The sequence below is a fragment of the Strix uralensis genome, chromosome 4 (genome assembly GCF_047716275.1).
Source record: "Strix uralensis isolate ZFMK-TIS-50842 chromosome 4, bStrUra1, whole genome shotgun sequence".
Lineage (NCBI taxonomy): Eukaryota > Metazoa > Chordata > Aves > Strigiformes > Strigidae > Strix > Strix uralensis.
The window spans coordinates 2323688-2340349 of record NC_133975.1 but is presented as its reverse complement, the minus strand read 5'-3'; the positions used below and the strand labels follow the sequence as shown (position 1 = coordinate 2340349).

Here is a 16662-nt window from a genome sequence, read left to right as displayed (position 1 = left end):
CCACCAGAGAAGGTCACTCCCAGCACTGAATCTTCTCAGCAGCAAATCTGCTCATCCCCAAAACCCAACGGTTTCCCACAACCATCCACATCGGTGCTTGTTGTGCTGGGAAGCGATTTGATCCGCCCTGAAGGAGACCGCAGCCCCCAGAGCCCCTCCCAGCTGCTGGGTACAACCAGCTGCTGTGGCCGATGGGCAGCTGCGGAGCCGGTTGACCCCAGAGTTGGGCAAGGTGCCAAATTCAGGCAAGGGTCACCACAAGCACCTCATCAAGTGGATTTGGAGGCACTGGGGGTGGCGGGGAAGGTGCAACAGGCCAGCGGAGCAGCCCTAGGAAGAGATGTCCTCTCCTTCCCGCAGCCTGGGCCCAGCTTCTCCGCAGTCTTCCCAAGGACATTGCTCTTAAATCCCGCAGCACCTTCCCTTCAGCTAATACTGCTGGTCTGCCTACCCCAGCTAAAGCAGCACTGTGAGAAATTAGCTCCACCTCCTCCTTCTGAACTGCCCAGCTCCCTTCTGCTCACCCCACAGCTCTTGGCCATCCATCCTACTGCCCAATAGTTAAGATCACACTTAATTAACTCACTGTTGCATCCATCATCTGAATAGGGTGATGGGTCCATCATCTGTCCATCATCTGAACAGGGTGATGGGTCCATCATATCTACTCGACAAGGGACCTGAAATTCAACCTCTCATCCGAGTCCCACCATGAAGACCTCCAGGTGCAGGACCTGGCTGCACCGTGCCCGGGGGAGGAACCGTCCCTGCCTTTACCTTTTCATCCAGGCTGACGGCTCGTCTGGTACGACCCCTGAGGAGCCAGTGTGGGGTGACCCGCTCTCCGTGGGATGGTGGCCCTGGGCAAGAGAAGACCTGGTGAGCACATGAACAGACCTTGCAAGCCCCCAAGAGCAGGAGCTCCTCTGCAGCCACATCAGGAGTGAAGTGGGAGACCTGAGGACTCTGACCAACATCCAAGGCCACCTCTTGGGTGTTTCTGGGGGATGGACACCAGCATGATGCCAAAGCATCACCCCGTCCCCAGGCCAGCACCCTCATCACCGGCCCACCCTCGCTCCTGGAAGCCTCCTGGGAGCATTGCTGCTCACTCAGGTTCCAAAACAGTGGCCTAAATCCCCTGAAACTCACCCTGGAGAAGCAGCTGGCACATGAGTGGCACCACCCTGGCCCCACTCACATCCCGACTGTCACCAACCAGCCCACACAAACCCCAGGGAGCACCCCCAGAGCACCCCAGCACGGGGCGAGGGCAGGGGCTGCACAGGCAGCAGCACATCCTCCCGCCTGCTCCATCTCTCCTGAATTACACAAACAGCCTTTTTTATTTCCTTTTTTTTTTTTTTTCTTTTTTTGGCTTTATGCTTTTACACCATTGATTGTCGTCATTTACGGGATGGGGAAGCGTGGTTCGATCACCCAGAAATTGAGCCATCATCTTTCCAGCCAGAGCTGGGCTCGAGCAGAGGAGCTAAAAGAGCAGTACAAGCAATTCCTTGGCTCAATTAGCCACGGGCAGACTTTCTAAGATTTATTTTTTTCCCTGAAACAATGTGGCTGTATTTGATTACAGCAGAGGGAGCAGCTACTGATGACTTAAGCCTGGACAACAACAGGAAAAAAACAAAAATCTGAAGATGCTGCAGAGAGGAGATGAAGTCTAGCAAAAATGTCAAGACTTGGACCACTTTGCCAAGCCAAATGTTGTCAGTGAAAGCTGGGATCTAGTAACCTTCCCCAGCAAAGGGCAAAGTTATTTACTAAGGGAGTGGAATAACAGGGCTGATGGCTTTATAATTTTATATGCTTGTTTTGGTTCCCCGTGCAATGATCTGGGGGGATTTGGCTTCAGGAAAGACAAAGTTATTGAAAAGTAAAAAGCAAAAAAGATGGAGTTGTTGGGAATTGCAGAGCGATTGTTTAACATGACGGAGCTACCCAGGCTGGCCACAACCCTCCCACCAGGGACATGCCCGGCGCTATCACACGGTGGCATTTAATCAACTTTCATTATATATAGCATGTAATCAGATTCCGGGAATAACTGCAGATAAGGTGGTGGCAGGAGCCCAGTTTTCTTCTCCTCACCTCCTCTGAAAGCCTTAGCCAGGCCCTCCAACCCCCCAGCCCTACCTAAGCCTCGTTTTCTGGTGGGGAAACTGAGGCACGGCTGCGATGCGACTTGCATTCAGCCACGCAGGGCGAGCAGCTCCGGTGGGGTTTGCTGCCTTCCCGTTTCACAGAAAGGGGAAAAAACAAAACGATATTTTTTCTTCGCAGAGGGAGAAGGGCAGGGAGAAGGCCGCTGCCTCTCCCGGCTCGCTGCAGAGCCTGTCTTTCTCCCACGCTGTCTGGGGAGAGGATGGGAGGTGAGGGGCAGCCGTTCTGCAGGGATTACAGGGCTGGGCTTTGGGCCACGTTGTAAAAACCTCTTGGTTATTAGATTAAGCTTCTCGCTGTTTTGACTATAACTTTTTCTGGGAATCGGAGACCCTCAGAGCATGAGACAGGGCCTGAAAAATCTAAGTCAAATAAACCCAGTTGTAGTGCAGAGGGGGTTCCCCACCACCCTTCCTTTTTTTTTTTTTTTTTTTTCCCCGGGGAAAACACGCTCATTCCCAGCTGCGTGGGGAACAGCAGCGCTTTGGGATGTTCACATCATTGCGGCCAGGGATGCCCGAGCCCAGCGATGAGCCCCGCGGTGCCCAGGCTCCAGCCGAAGCCGGCAGCTTTCCTGGTCCGCTCCTCCTCTCCTCTTTAAATCCAAACAGAGGTTTCTGGCTCCCACCACCCTCCCCGTTCCTCTCCCAGCTCCGCCGCTCGCACGGGTCTCTCTTTGAGTTGCTGGAAAACTTATTTGCAGCAGCGAACCCAGCAAAGCTCGAAAGTAAAATAAAATAATAATAAAAATGGTGCTTTGCGTGGAGAAGCATCAGCCCCGGCTTCCTGGTGGGGTTGTGGAAAGAATTAGGGATGGGGAAAAGAGGCTGAACCCAACCTGGCAGCCCCCCTATTCCTCCTATTTGAAAAGTAATAGGAACCTCTGGGGAAAATAACGTACTTCCTCAACAACAGAAAAAAGCCAAGTTTCACCCCAAAACATACCTCGGCAGCACAAGCCGCTGCCTTTCAAGGTGCCACCGCCCGCAGCTGGGATGGGTGCGGGGACCCAAGGGAGGTGCGGGATGGGGAGACGAGGGGTGTCTCTGCCGTTCGGGGGGTGCTGGGGGAGCGGGGGGGTGTGAGGAGCCGAATCCATCCCCTCTCTCGGGAGGGGCGGCTGGTCGCAGCCCTCCCAGCCCAACCAGCCCATATAGAGTCAGAGCGCAGAGCCCCGCTGCCCTGACAGCGCTGGGCTTTTGGGGGACACGCTGAGAGGGGGGGATTTGGGGGGCACATCCCCCGCGGGGCGATGGGGCTGAAGGGAGGGAGCGCTGCCCGCAGCCTTCCCCCCTGCTCCGAGCCCAGGGACACCCCCACCCCCCCCTAAATCCCCATCCATGCTCCCCCTGCAAACCCCGGGGTGCCCCCCCGCACCCTGGGGTACCCCCCCCCACTCCTTACCTCGCGGTCCAGCAGCATCCCCCCGCCCGGGGAGCAGCAGCAGCAGCAACAACAACAACCACCACCATCCCAAAAAAAAGATGCGGCTCCCCCAAAAAGCAGCCGAGCCCCCGCGGTCGCAGGGTTTGCGGGGGGGCCGCCCGGCCATGCCGGCGCTCCCCGGGGCTGTCACCGTCTCTGCTCGCCGCCGCCCGCCCTCCCTTCCCCTCTTATCCTCTCGGGTCCCCTCCCCTCCGCCCGGCTTCCCCCCCCCAGCCCCATTCACTCGCCCCCCAGCCGGTCCCGCTCGCCCTGGCGGCCGGAGCCCCCGTTCCCAGGCGCCCGGCTGAATCCGGGGCTGGGCGGCGGGAGGGAGGGGGAGGAGGAGGAGGAGGGAAGGTGGGGGGGGGGGACGGACGGCATTGTTCGCTTTTATTTATTGCTGTGTTTCTTGGCCCAGCCGGGCCGCTTAATGAAAACCAGACGGGAGAAGAAGGCGGCTCCCAGGCTCCCCCCGCCGGGGCATCCCGCTGCAGCCGGGCCGGCAGCCGCCCACTCCCCCCCCGGGGTCCCCCCCCGCTGCTTCACCCCCTTTGCTCCAGGAGGGTACGACAGGCTGCCTGCACAAGGGAGGGGAGGGGGCAAAAAAAGGCAATGAAATAACCCCCTCCATCCCAGCAGGATGGATGAGCCCAGAGCCACCTCTGCACCCGACACACTCCACAGTTGTCTATTATTATTATTAATAATAATAATAATTTTTTTCTAACAGATGGGTGCCAGCAGCCAGCCCCCTCAAAGCAGGGGGGTGTCACAGCTCAGGGCCCCGCACAGCGAGCGTGGGGAGGGGGTGCCACTCACTTTCCTTCTTCCACACAGGCAGCACCGTCCCTGCTCTGCTTCGACCCTTTCCAGGCCCTTCCTGGGGTCACCCAACTCTCCGCCTAAGGTCAGGGCAAGGATTCACCAATAGTTAGTGAAGCCCTAATAATAATATTGATTAATGCTAATAATGAAAGCTTTTTAAATTATTTTACTCTAAAAATGGGGACAGCCCTACCCGAAGGGCTCTAGGCACCTCTGGACACGCCTGCTCAAGGTGACGATTTGGGAGAGGAAGGGACAGGGGACTTTTGTGGGGTTTCCCAGCACAAAGGGCAAATGGAAATGGCACAGCCGTGGCTGCAGGAGTGTGGTGGGAGCCCTCCTGGCACTCAAACACACACGGAGGTCCTGTTACCCTCGGATGCAAGCAGCAGATGCAAACATCTGGACAGTGTTAACGAGTGTTCCCCATTAGCCCCCTTTAGCCTCAGACACAGCGTTTTTCAGGTGGGTTAATAGCATTTAGCAACATCTCACTCTCACCACAAGCTCTCCCAAGAATCTTCCACCCTTTCTGGGTCCAGCTCTGCAGAGCACCAGGAAGGACTCGCTGAAGTTGAAGGTGGTCTCCTGCTAAAGCTCACCATGGAGGGGCTGTGCAGGTCCCGCCACTTCCATGAGAGGCCAAACACTGCAAAAAATAAAGTCACTCCTAAAAAGAAAGCTGTGGAAGTGTGGTGAGAAACAGGGCATTGCTGTCCCTTCTTGGATCCAGGCAGCTCGGTGGAAGTTGTGTAGAGCTGCTGTAAATCAGCAGCCTGGCACACAACTGGGCGAGATTTCAGATGCACAACGGGGCTTTCAGCCATCAGGAAACCATCAGCAGCAACGTCCGGAGGGACGAGGCTGCGCAGAGCTGCGGAGAGCCGCGAAAAGTCTTTCCAAGAAAGGGCAGTCGGTGGCCAGGACTGCCGTGGAGGGGTGAGCCAGGGGCTGGGATGGAGTAGTTAGAGGAAACCCAGGGCACGCAAGAGGCTCCAGCCTTCCCCTGGCAGCCCATCAATCCCAGCATAGCTTCACCGTTACTATGTTACGTGACATTTTTCCTCTTTCCTTCACTTTCTCAACCAGCACAAACTACTGAACATAGCACAGTCTTGGGGCTCGGTGAAGGCAGATGTCTGCTTGCCACCGGCCGTGGAGTACATGGCCCACCATGGGGCTGGGGATGGCAACGGCTGGTGGTTATCCAGAGCAGCTTATAAAAGGCTTTTTTGTGCAAAGGAACAGGCGTTCTTCCCCCTGCCTCGATCACTCGATCTCTCTGCTGACAAAAGCCGACAGAGGCTGTGGCACCCGACCATGGACTGCAGCTGGGTCACACAGCCTGGCAGCTGAGCCCAAGACTGGGGATTTCTGCCTAAGCCAAGAGCAGCACGTGTGAAGCAGGGGCGGGGGAACACTCACAACATGGAACTAAAGACAGGGAGAGCCCCTCCATATCTATTTTCAAGGTGCTTCTGTCCTCCCAGGCACTTCAGAGTTGTGAGGGAGACAACCAGCGCATGGAGCAGACAAGCCCAGGAGGTGTGCTCAGGGCACCCACACTTTGGGTCTTCCACCACTGCTTCATCAGCACAAATGCCATCACTCTGAGCCTGCTATGGGTCCTTCTGCAAAGGACAAGGACAGCTGTAACATAGTAAAACAGCTCTATACCGTTTGTAAAAACCCGTGCCCTGATAGACCCCCAAAAAAGGCCTGCTTAGGCCAAATTTCACATCATCTCCTATTAAAATGACTATTCAGTCTGCACACAGTGCCACAGGAACTTAACTCCTCGTTCAGGAGGCCACGGCGTGTACCTGGCACACTACTTCCTCCAGATCCAACTGGCGAGTCGCAGAGTCCAGAGACTTACCCGCCTCCGGAGGAAGGTCAAGGCTGGCTACTCAGCAGATGACTCAACGAGCCTGGGCAGCGGCCAGCAGCGAGCCCCCAGCAGCAGGGTGATTCACGGGAAGTACCGAATCGAACTTGGGTAGGGGAGCCAACACAGCTTCGGGGAAAGGAGCTGGAGTCTCTCTTTTACATCATGAAGACAAGTTTGAAGTAGCTTCTGACAAAGCTAGAAAGCGACAGGGCTGCAGCACATGGGTACGTGAATAAAATTAGACTGTATTGAAAAAACCCCACAACCTTCTCCCCTATCAAGACATCACAACTGTCCTCATCACCGTGGAATTTGAGTGCCTTCCAGAAGTGTATTAATCAACGTGGCTTTCATTTGTCATGCAGAGGTCATTCACCCTCCCGCAGGGTCTAATTTGGCCTGGAGGATTCAGTTTATCTGCTGATGTAGGGAGAAAAATATTAATAAAAGTTTGACTTTCAAACCTTGCTTGTGTGAAAGAATCGTGACTTTTCCATTTACAGCAGTTCAGCCAAATTCTTTCCCCAAGCCTACGGGGAGGATGTCCAATGACTTCACGTTACACTTTTAAGCTTTACAGAAGTACAGCCACCCAGCTGGCCAACTAATAAATGCAGCATAAAGGAAGTGATATATTAAAATCTTCTTTACTGGATTAAAGTTTGATCCGGACTAACGAACAGCCAGCCAGGAAGTCATTTCTTCATTAGGGTATTGTTTCAGGAAAAGTGAATTATAAACCAGGATGCTCTCATGGATAAGTGGAAGAGATTAGCTTACCTGTTTTCGCATGGGGCAGATCTGTCTTCAGGCTCCTCCTCTTCATTTGGTTGTGTTCTCCCACAGGCACGACCACTACTGAATCCACCACGACAGCAGCAAAGAGCAAAAGTCCTTCTGGGAAGCATCCTCCAGGAGTCAACCACCCCAGACCAGGCCATATCTAGACAGATGTACAGTGACACGACTATATTCTGTAGGGAATATCCACTTCCAAGGAAATTGTGCGTTTCAACTATATTTTTACATCATCCCCGCACTTGGTTTCCATGGTGATCTTTCCAGTTGCCAGCGATGAGAGAACATGTCCCAAACAACATCCACTGCCTGACGTGGCAGATCTCTAACTTGAGAATGGTTCTCGGTAGAAAGGACCCCAAAAACATCCGCCAAGAACCAGAGGACTTACCATGTTATTATAAAAGGTCCGTAGGGGTGGAATTTACAGCACAAAGGGTAGAACTAGTGGAAATGGTCATGAAAGAGGAAATGAAAGGTGCTTCTGGAGGCCAAACGAGCCTCTTATTTTAAAATAAGGAACCTTTGAAAGCTTAAGGTGGCTTTTTAGACCCCTTTTCTCTGCCGCTTCCTTGCCTCGTCCGCATCCACCACGCTTCCCACCTCACGTTCAGTTTGTAGACGGCACATCTACAGGCAGTCCAAAGCCAAAGCCCAGCCAGTGCATTTACCTGATGATGAACAAGGTACAAATGAACAGTGATCAAAGCTGCTTTCAGTTTCTAGAGACAACAGACAACCGTGCTGGCCTTCCCCAGTTTTTGAGACAGCAGCTACGATAGCTGGCCTTTCGGTGAGACTCAAACAGGCATCTACACAATAATCATTGTGAGGGGCAGGCATGGCAAACGCTGATCAAAGAACGTTTCTGATTAACTAAGAACAAAAGCCTGCTCCTGGAAGGTTAAAAAAAAAAAAAAAAAAGTTCTGTTCTCTTTAAACTTCCAAAGATTTGCAGAACTTGCCCTAAAAGTCTCTGCGTAGCAGTGGATTAAGAAGAGATGACTCCACTCTGGAATCAACACAAGACAAGCATAATTTCCTGAGTTTTTGGAAACAAGTTTTGCATGTTGGAACTAATGACTCCAAATGTCAGCAGCTTCCTTCCATCAGAACTATAAACAGTGGAGGCTTTGCCCCAGCACAAGCTTTATCTGACCTGATGACAAGGAATGGTAGTGGAATGGGTGCGAGTCAGCTTCGCTACATCCCTCATGAAGAAATCAAGAGAAGGACGGATGATAACGCTGGTGGAGCACGGGGCTGAGGAGGAGACCTGCCTCCTTTAAACCTAGCCACGCAGAATCTCATTTTCAGAAGTTCTGAGAAGCCTCAGCTCCTCCCGATTTCACCTGGAATTGCAGGTGCTCGCTCCTCTGCGGAGAAAAGTCAAACAATCTGATAGTGTTCCTCTACAAAACCTTCATTCCCCCCCCCTCCCCCCCCCGTGTGTGCAAAGAGAATGTTTGCTTTACAATATCTCAGAAAGCAGAATGTAGACACTTTGTGCAGCCCGAGACCGGCGTGAAACATCCAAGCACAATCTTCAGATCGCACATTCTGATATATTAAAGCGTGCCCAAAGCAAAAGTGTTTAGCAGAAGCAAATAATTCTCCCTTAGCAAAGGGAAAAAGCTACAGTATTATTACCAAATGAGGAATTACAGCTACTTGTCGCTAAATCTCTCAAGGTGCAACTCTAACAACTCACAGAACGACAGCGACTGTCATTACTTTGGTAGTTCGTGAACATTTTTAAGCGAGGTAAAACAAAAAAACCCAAATTTGCAGCAGCTCTTCCTTTGTTTTGAAAGGTTTTACAGTGTGTAGTTCTCTACTTCGATGAGGATGGGTACTTCCAGTAGTTGAAATGGACCTGCCTCTACCTTTATTTGTTTTGCAACGTGCTTGATTACCGGCCTCTGTGCTTTTTGTTAGGGAGCACCAAACAGTCACACTACGGACATTTAAATAAAAACAACCACGGGCTGTGTTATCTCACTGTAAGAAGACTTCCAAGAATCCCCTGAGGCATCAGCAGGGCCCTTAAACTCTCTTGTTTTTTCATCAGCTGAAAGCTTAAAAGCGGTATTTAAGAAGCTAACTGGCTTTAAATGAGCACTCAGTGAGGCAAGATCTTGTCATGACTCCAACACAACTGAATTTCTTGTGGCAAGGAACAAGCCTATTCATAAGTATATCAGAGAATCGCACGAGAAATGTCAGCAGCAGCAAGTTTTAGCACCTTCTGCTTCAGCAACTACAAAGCTGCTTTTTAGCCCCTGAAGAGCGGTTCGAAAGGGAAAGCAGCAACCTGCATCCAAACTGAACCCAAGGACATGACAGTGGAAGGAGCAAATAGGTAAAAAGAGATTTTGAAAAGTGGAAAGCTCTGGAGAGATAAGCCATTCTCTGAGATGATTTATCACAGCCGTGTGATACTGTATTATTTTTAACCTGCACTTTTAAACTTCAGATTTCCAAGACCAGACCAGCTATGCCTTCCAACATACCAGATCGTGGTTTCGTGTTGGTTGGGTTTTTTTGCACGCTATTCTGATGAGTACATCCAGGTAAACTACAAATTTTACACCTGGATATATCCTCACACTCTGCAGCAGCTCTGACAGCTGCTTTAGCAGCATGTGGTACCACCAGCACAGGACACAGTTTGAAAAATACTGTGCCAAATCTTTGTCTAGTGTAATTCAGTGTAGTTCTACTGACCTTCAAGGGAATCACATTATTTCCCCTTATTTGGAGATTTGATTCATTACACCCCAATGTGAACTCCAAGGGTATCTGGCAGAGCTGGACCGTAGCCGCTGCTGGATGGCTTAGCCAAGGGGTGAAACAGTTTTATGAAATTCTTAGTGAACACAAGAGGTCAAAATCTCCGAGTTGTGCCTCACCGACTGCAGAATTGCATTTACCGTTATAGCTTTTCCTTGAACTAAATTACTATGAACACCTGAAGCACAGAAAATAGGAAACCACTGTTCACACCCACTTAGTTTTCAGATGTCTTTTCCTGTTTGTACATCCTACGAACTCCGTCTTGATAAGCAAATGAAACTGAGACTTCAGGCTTCTATCACCAAGAACCACAACCTTTATATTTCATCTTTTGCCACTGTGATGCTAGTTAAGGGCACACCCAAGTATCCTGTCAGAACACAAGCCCCTAATGAAGTGAAGGGGACTCTCGGGGGCAAGGCTTAAAAATTCCCAGCATCATAAAAATTTCTCTGATTAGACTCTCCTGGTTCATACAGAAAGACAGTGAACCAAGCAAAAGGTCAGTGAAGTCACAACTCCTCCACTCTTAGTGCTAGTAACGTCCAGTTTAAACAGTCATTATAGTTACCCTGGAAGTTCTTCAGTTCTGTGTTGAGAAAGAGGTGATCACTGCCTGGTTTCTTTAGATGTTGTCCGTATAGACAGCGAAAATACATGTCATGATTGCTGCAATAGTTACTACAAACTGATCTGATGGTATTTATTTAAGGGGTTTTTGCAGTACAAAACTTTACAAGTTTTCTACATTGAAATAGAAAATTAAAAAAAAATTAAAAATCATTGTTAAAAACAATTTAAAATAAATATATAAAACTGCTATTCCAATCAGGTTGTTATAAATACATTATGAACCAAGTAGTTCCAAACTATGTTTACATTAGAAGTGCATAACACCACTACAAAAACCAGCCTTTTATTTTAAAACCTGACATTCATATCAAATCACTGATTCTTAAATAGGGCAAGATTATATTAGTACAAAAATAACACAACTGAACACCACAAAACGTACACTGCACAAGTATTTACTGTATTATCTTTTCACATCACAATCTCCTTTACTCCACAAGTTTGCTAAGCACAATACACCTTCCTTTGAACAGGAGATCTCTATCAGTTCCAAGGAATCTTCCTCCCTAAGACACGGTTGGTGATTTTCTGAAAGATAGAAACAAAGCGAGAGAGATGAGTATTATTCGTCTAAAAATTTAAAAAGCTAAGCATGAGGTTTATTGTTAGTAAGTTTTCTGAACAGAATATCAAAGGGTAATAGAACACTAAGAAAGGGCTATTTACACCTTTTAGGACAGCTAAAGCAGCCTCGGTTTTTCTCACTCATTAGTATGAAAAACACCAGAATACCCCTGGGCTGGCTGCTGTGGAAATGGTGAGGAACAAGTCTAAAGAGTCAGAATACATCTTGACCTTAGCTGACAGACTGTTTCCTTAAGACATGATGCATATCTCTCCCTTCACCTTCTGAATCCAGACTTCTGGGAGTCATGTGTTCCCCAGATTGCGACACATTTATGAAAGGACACAGGGAAAGTAGACAGTTACAGAGAGGAGTAACAAGCAGAGTGGAAGATACAGAAAGTGTTTTCTACAATAAACAACTGAATAAATCAGGACTCTTCACCACAGTGGGAGGGATGAGCCATGACTGAGGTGGAAGAGAGGAAAGTCTGTACAATCCTAAGCAGCCTGAAGCAGGTGAAAAGGTAACATTATTTGCAGACTATTCCAAAAATAATCTGAGGAGGCATCGTATAAAATAACTGGTAATAGATTTTAAAGAAACAAAACCAAAAAACCCACAGAATACTTTGTGTGAAGAGTCACTGCCTTGTGCAGTTAAACTGTGGAACTCTGCCCTGCGGTGCTGCGAACACCAGACATTTACACCTCACAAAGCAACTGGACAAATTCATGAAAGAAAAAAAAAAAAAACACAAAAACATCAATCCAAAGACAGATTCCAAGCCCCTTGGACACAAATTGCACCAGACTCTGAGTATCTGTAGGAAGCACTGCTAATGGTGGCTCTGTTAGGGCGTCCTTCCCCAGGCTCCTCCGAGCGCGATCCGCTCTTACGGCGATGATCCGGCCAGCGAAACCCTCATCACTCTGCTAGCTCAGCCAGCAGATCGCTGACGTTGTGAAGCGTGGAATACACGTTACGTGGCTTTAGAGGAGTGGAGGATAAAGGAAAAGCTTTGGGTAACTCATATATTACTAACAGCAGTGGGAATGATACAGCCATTGCCTGACGAGACCTTCTGCATCACACAGATGAACGCAACACACAGCTCAGCTATTTATACGAACGCAGAGTATGCACTGTGTGTGTACAGACTACATACACATACTATAGTGTATAAACCAGTACAGAATATACTCTGCTTACATACAGACATAGAAAAAACAAAGCTGCTGACATGAATCTCAGTGTGGAATCTGCCCTCAGTACTTCATCAAGCCTCAGTAGGGCTCAAAACGTCTCACACCACAAAACCTCTGATCAGTCTTAACAGCTCGAAGGCCCTTTTGCAACCTAATAAGCAAACCCAGACGGCAATTAGATGTTATCTGGCTTCTTTGCTCCATTTCCAGGAAATGAGTACAAAACAAAAAACTCTAACATGTCGCTGAGAGGAGGGAAAATGTAGCCAAGGGGATGAAAAACAAACATTAAAAAAAAAAAAAGATTTACTGTAAAGCAGCAAGTAAAGTGCAATTCAGTTTCACACCTCTCGAAGGATGTGCTTTTTCCTTTGGGGTAGTGACACCTTGTGGCCCCTACCTTGTATAGGCTCCAAGGACATGTCCCATCCATAAACAAAAGAGTGTTTAGTGTTCCTGAATGCTATCTTTATTCTTTTTTAAGGGATAGAGGGAAATAGATAAAGCAGTAATTTTGCTATCCCCTTTATGGAGGTTTCTCCCATGCTCCCTATTTATAAAAATGACTACATCTAATGGAGAAGCTTCAGTAACGGAACAAATTTGCATCTGATAAACTCACAAAATTCATTTTCATTTCACTGGGGTTGAAAGAGTTCTGATTTATGCTGCCATCAGATCAGAAATCTGTCTCAACTACACAGTTTCCAAAATTAAAGGGCATGCACCATCCCCTTATCTGATGAATATGATTTTATGCTCTATTTGAAATTAAAAGTACAAAAGCAAAGGCATACTGGGACAGAACATCAGCCCAGCCCCACGTGCATCCTGTGACAAAAATAACTTTGCTGTCTTAATAAAGTATTTAACAATTCGAAAAATTAAGGATGCCTGTACTCTCATTCGCCTTCTAGCACAGGGATTTGGGTAAGTTTCCAGTTATATATGAGCCCATACTGTTTCCTCCCGAGGGTGCCCTCCTCACTCAGTGCTAACAAACCTGTGATTTCATTCCCTCTTCACCTCCTGCTGCATTGCCCCACATTGTCACCGTAGCACATAAACGCCTTAAAACAACACTGCCAGCCCTTAATTTCAGGTGTCCTGTATAAGTATTTTCACTTGTACTTTACAAAAGGTAAGGAAATTTTGTTCATATCAATTCTATTCATATATATATTCACTAATTCGGGGGCTTATTTTGAGCCAAATAAACTCAGTTGCATCTCATCCCTCAACCTGGACACAAAGATCATTATTCTTGGTTCCCTAAGCTAAAGACGAGACACACGCTGCCTCCAGAGAGCAGTATGTCCCACATACTAGCTCACACTGGAAACACACAAGTTTGTTTGTTTGTTTTCTCCTCACAATACATTTCTAAGAAGCTGGTGTTCATTTTTCTTCTGAAGCACTGGCCCATAAATTGCATCAATATGCAGTTATACCTAACACACCTTTAAATTCCGGGGTGAGGATACTTCAGCAAACACTTATCCATGCTTATGTATGTACAGATATGAGTATGTATCACAGAATCCCAGAATCATCCAGGTTGCAAAAGCCCTTGAAGATCCTCCAGCCCAACCATTAACCTCACCCTGACCATTCTCAACTCCACCAGATCCCTCAGCGCTGGGTCAACCCGACTCTTCAACCCCTCCAGGGATGGGGACTCCCCCCCTGCCCTGGGCAGCCCATTCCAACGCCCAACAACCCCTTCTGCAAAGAAATCCTTCCTAAGAGCCAGTCTGACCCTGCCCTGGCGCAGCTTGAGGCCATTCCCTCTTGGCCTGCCGCTGGTTCCTTGGCTCAAGAGACTCATCCCCCCTCTCTGCACCCTCCTTTCAGGCAGTTGCAGAGGGCCATGAGGTCTCCCCTCAGCCTCCTCTTCTCCACACTAAACCCCCCCAGTTCCCTCAGCCGCTCCCCATCACACCTGTGCTCCAGACCCTGCACCAGCTCCGTTGCCCTTCTCTGGACACGCTCGAGTCATTCAATGGCCTTTTTGGAGTGAGGGGCCCAAAACTGAACCCACTCATCGAGGGGCGGCCTCACCAGTGCCGAGCACAGGGGTAAGATCCCTTCCCTGTCCCTGCTGGCCACGCTAGTGCTGATACAAGCCAGGATGCCATTGGCCTTCTTGGCCACTTGGGCACACTGCTGGCTCATGTTCAGCTGGCTGGCAATCAACACCCCCCAGGTCCCTCTCTGACTGGCAGCTCTGACTGGCAGCGTACATGTTTAATTCATTGCTTCCTTTCCCAAATTTTAATCACCCCTAACCTGTGAGCCCTCAACACCCTGTAGAAATGTCACGCACGCTGCACTGCTAGGCAATCCCATCCTCAGAGCCAGCAGTACTGCTATTAGGGAGGTGTACGCCTAGTTTTACTTTTACATGTCTACTCCTTTGGTATCAGTGACAGAAATAGAAGCAACCAGTGTCCCAGGGCCACATTACATCATGGCTGAGATGTGATAAATTTAGGATATAAGCACACTTCACTCTTAAGACAGAGTGTTCAGCCACAGGTGCTGGGAGAGGAGAATAAGTGCTCAGACTCTCCTTCGCTAAGCCCGCTGGTCTGGCAGTTTAAGACATCCCCATCTGCAGTTTAAAACATCCCCACCTGCAGTTTCATTAGTGTTTCTCTACCAGGAATTAACATGTGCACCGTGCAAAGTCAGGCAAGAAAACAGAAGCATAAGCCTTGGACACTCCAGAACAGGGTGCCTGAGCATGCACTTTCACCTAGTAAGGTGCACTCTGGAGTTGCTGGGGCATGAGTGTACCTTTTCCCCATCAAGATGATCAGTGCTAGCATCAAAATCCAAAGAGTGAAGGACAAAGGTTTCTTTAGGGACAGGTCATGTCACTAAGCGCTGACCTGGGAGTCAGAGGATACGAGTACTACGCCTGGCTCCACCGCTGACCCACACAAAAACCTCGAGCAGGACACTCAACTCTCTGCCCCCTGCTCCTTTCCCAAGCTTTGTCTGGATATATGCCAAATGATCGTGGAAGGAACAGTCCCCTCCTAGGTTTGTATAAGGCACAACAAGACTCCCCTAGGCAACTGCAATTAAAACAAGACTCAGAGTACTGATCTGCTGCTCTACATCGGCAGTTCACAAACTTGCCGCTATGAGAGATACTCAGCCCACAGTCTGAGTACAGTGCTACAAATCATTTAGATGCTACAACCCTAGATTACACACCGTTTTAGTCTAGCTTTTGTACCAGCCGTTTTTCTTCTCCTAATACTCTGTGTCATCTTTGGAGTCATGCCACAAAATCTGCGGTTCTTTTTTTTCACGCACAATCAGATCCGCTTAGAAACTGATGCTCTCAGCAACACATTAACCAAATTCTAAACAAACCATTTAATGTATTTACAGCTATTCTGCATCATCAAGGCAGACAAAAAGATTACAATATTTACTGCAATGAATCATCATCCCTCTTCCAATCAAAACCACACTTATATACAAAACTTTTGATCTGATTCCTTATCTGCTTCCAGATGACTGCGCTACTTCAAGTCAATGACTGACAGCATTCATTAACTCATAAGACCTTATTGTACCAGCATCTGAAATTCTCAAACTAGTGGAAAAAAAAACCATCCTGAATATACCCTGCAGAAGCATAGCATCAAATTCAAGTAATTCTAGTGGTAAATACCCACAATCAGATTAGGAAGGTATTCTGGATAATACATCGTGTTACAAGCCCTGACTTTTCAAATCCAATTACTGCTGTTCCCAACAAATAACTAGCCCTATTATTCCAACTCTGGTAGGACAACTCAGCCATGAAAAAACTGCAATGCTAAAACTGAAGTGCAACCTTAAGATCCAGAGGAAAAAAAAACCCCACAGCTTTAATTTTTAATGCGTGTCCTTAAACTACTGAGGCTTATAATGCAGTTTATTGCCTGCTACCAGAGTTCTCCAGAAGGCTACATTTTATGGTGTGGGTTAGTTAAAGAGCAAGAAGGTAAATCAGATTAGAACCTCAGTGTTTATTGCAAACTGTTGTTTCTCAACTTTTAGTTCTTATTAAGTCTTAAGAGAAAGCTTAAGCATATGGATGTCTAAGAGCAGCTCCAAAGTGATACACTGGTCAGTTTTGGAGATGCACTTCTCAGAGGGAACAAATGGGCCTCCTCAGGACATTCACCACATCACTGTGTATAAATTGATACTGCCTGTTATCCAGAAATACTAAATAATCAGATGTGTGCACATGGGAGGGCATATGGACAGAACACTCTCTTCCTTGTTACTTACAGTGCTCAACCCAGGTGAATCTCTAGCACAGGGTTCTTCAA

The 16662-nt window shown here is 48.3% G+C and overlaps 2 protein-coding genes and 1 long non-coding RNA gene across 7 annotated transcripts in view; all 3 read right to left on the bottom strand.

The window, feature by feature from the left end:
• ADAM33 (ADAM metallopeptidase domain 33) overlaps positions 1–3801 on the bottom strand; it is a 30403-nt gene extending 26602 nt beyond the window's left edge. For all 3 annotated transcript variants that reach the window (XM_074865419.1, XM_074865420.1, XM_074865421.1), the window contains exons 1-2: positions 3586–3801; positions 778–860 (exon numbers count right to left, since the gene is read on the bottom strand). In XM_074865419.1, coding sequence (XP_074721520.1) covers positions 778–860; positions 3586–3733 — 231 coding nt within the window. In that variant the 5' untranslated portion in view covers positions 3734–3801. The remainder of the gene's footprint in view (positions 1–777; positions 861–3585) is intronic.
• A 623-nt stretch (positions 3802–4424) lies between these two features.
• Positions 4425–6810, bottom strand: LOC141942366 (uncharacterized). Its single transcript, XR_012628611.1, has 3 exons — positions 6311–6810; positions 4933–5080; positions 4425–4508 (listed from the first exon to the last, which is right to left on the bottom strand). It is a non-coding gene; the product is annotated as an uncharacterized LOC141942366 (long non-coding RNA).
• Positions 6811–10594: 3784 nt separating this feature from the next.
• Positions 10595–16662, bottom strand: part of ALMS1 (ALMS1 centrosome and basal body associated protein) — a 74759-nt gene continuing 68691 nt past the window's right edge. For all 3 annotated transcript variants that reach the window (XM_074865415.1, XM_074865417.1, XM_074865418.1), the window contains one exon: positions 10595–11077. In XM_074865415.1, coding sequence (XP_074721516.1) covers positions 11033–11077 — 45 coding nt within the window. In that variant the 3' untranslated portion in view covers positions 10595–11032. The remainder of the gene's footprint in view (positions 11078–16662) is intronic.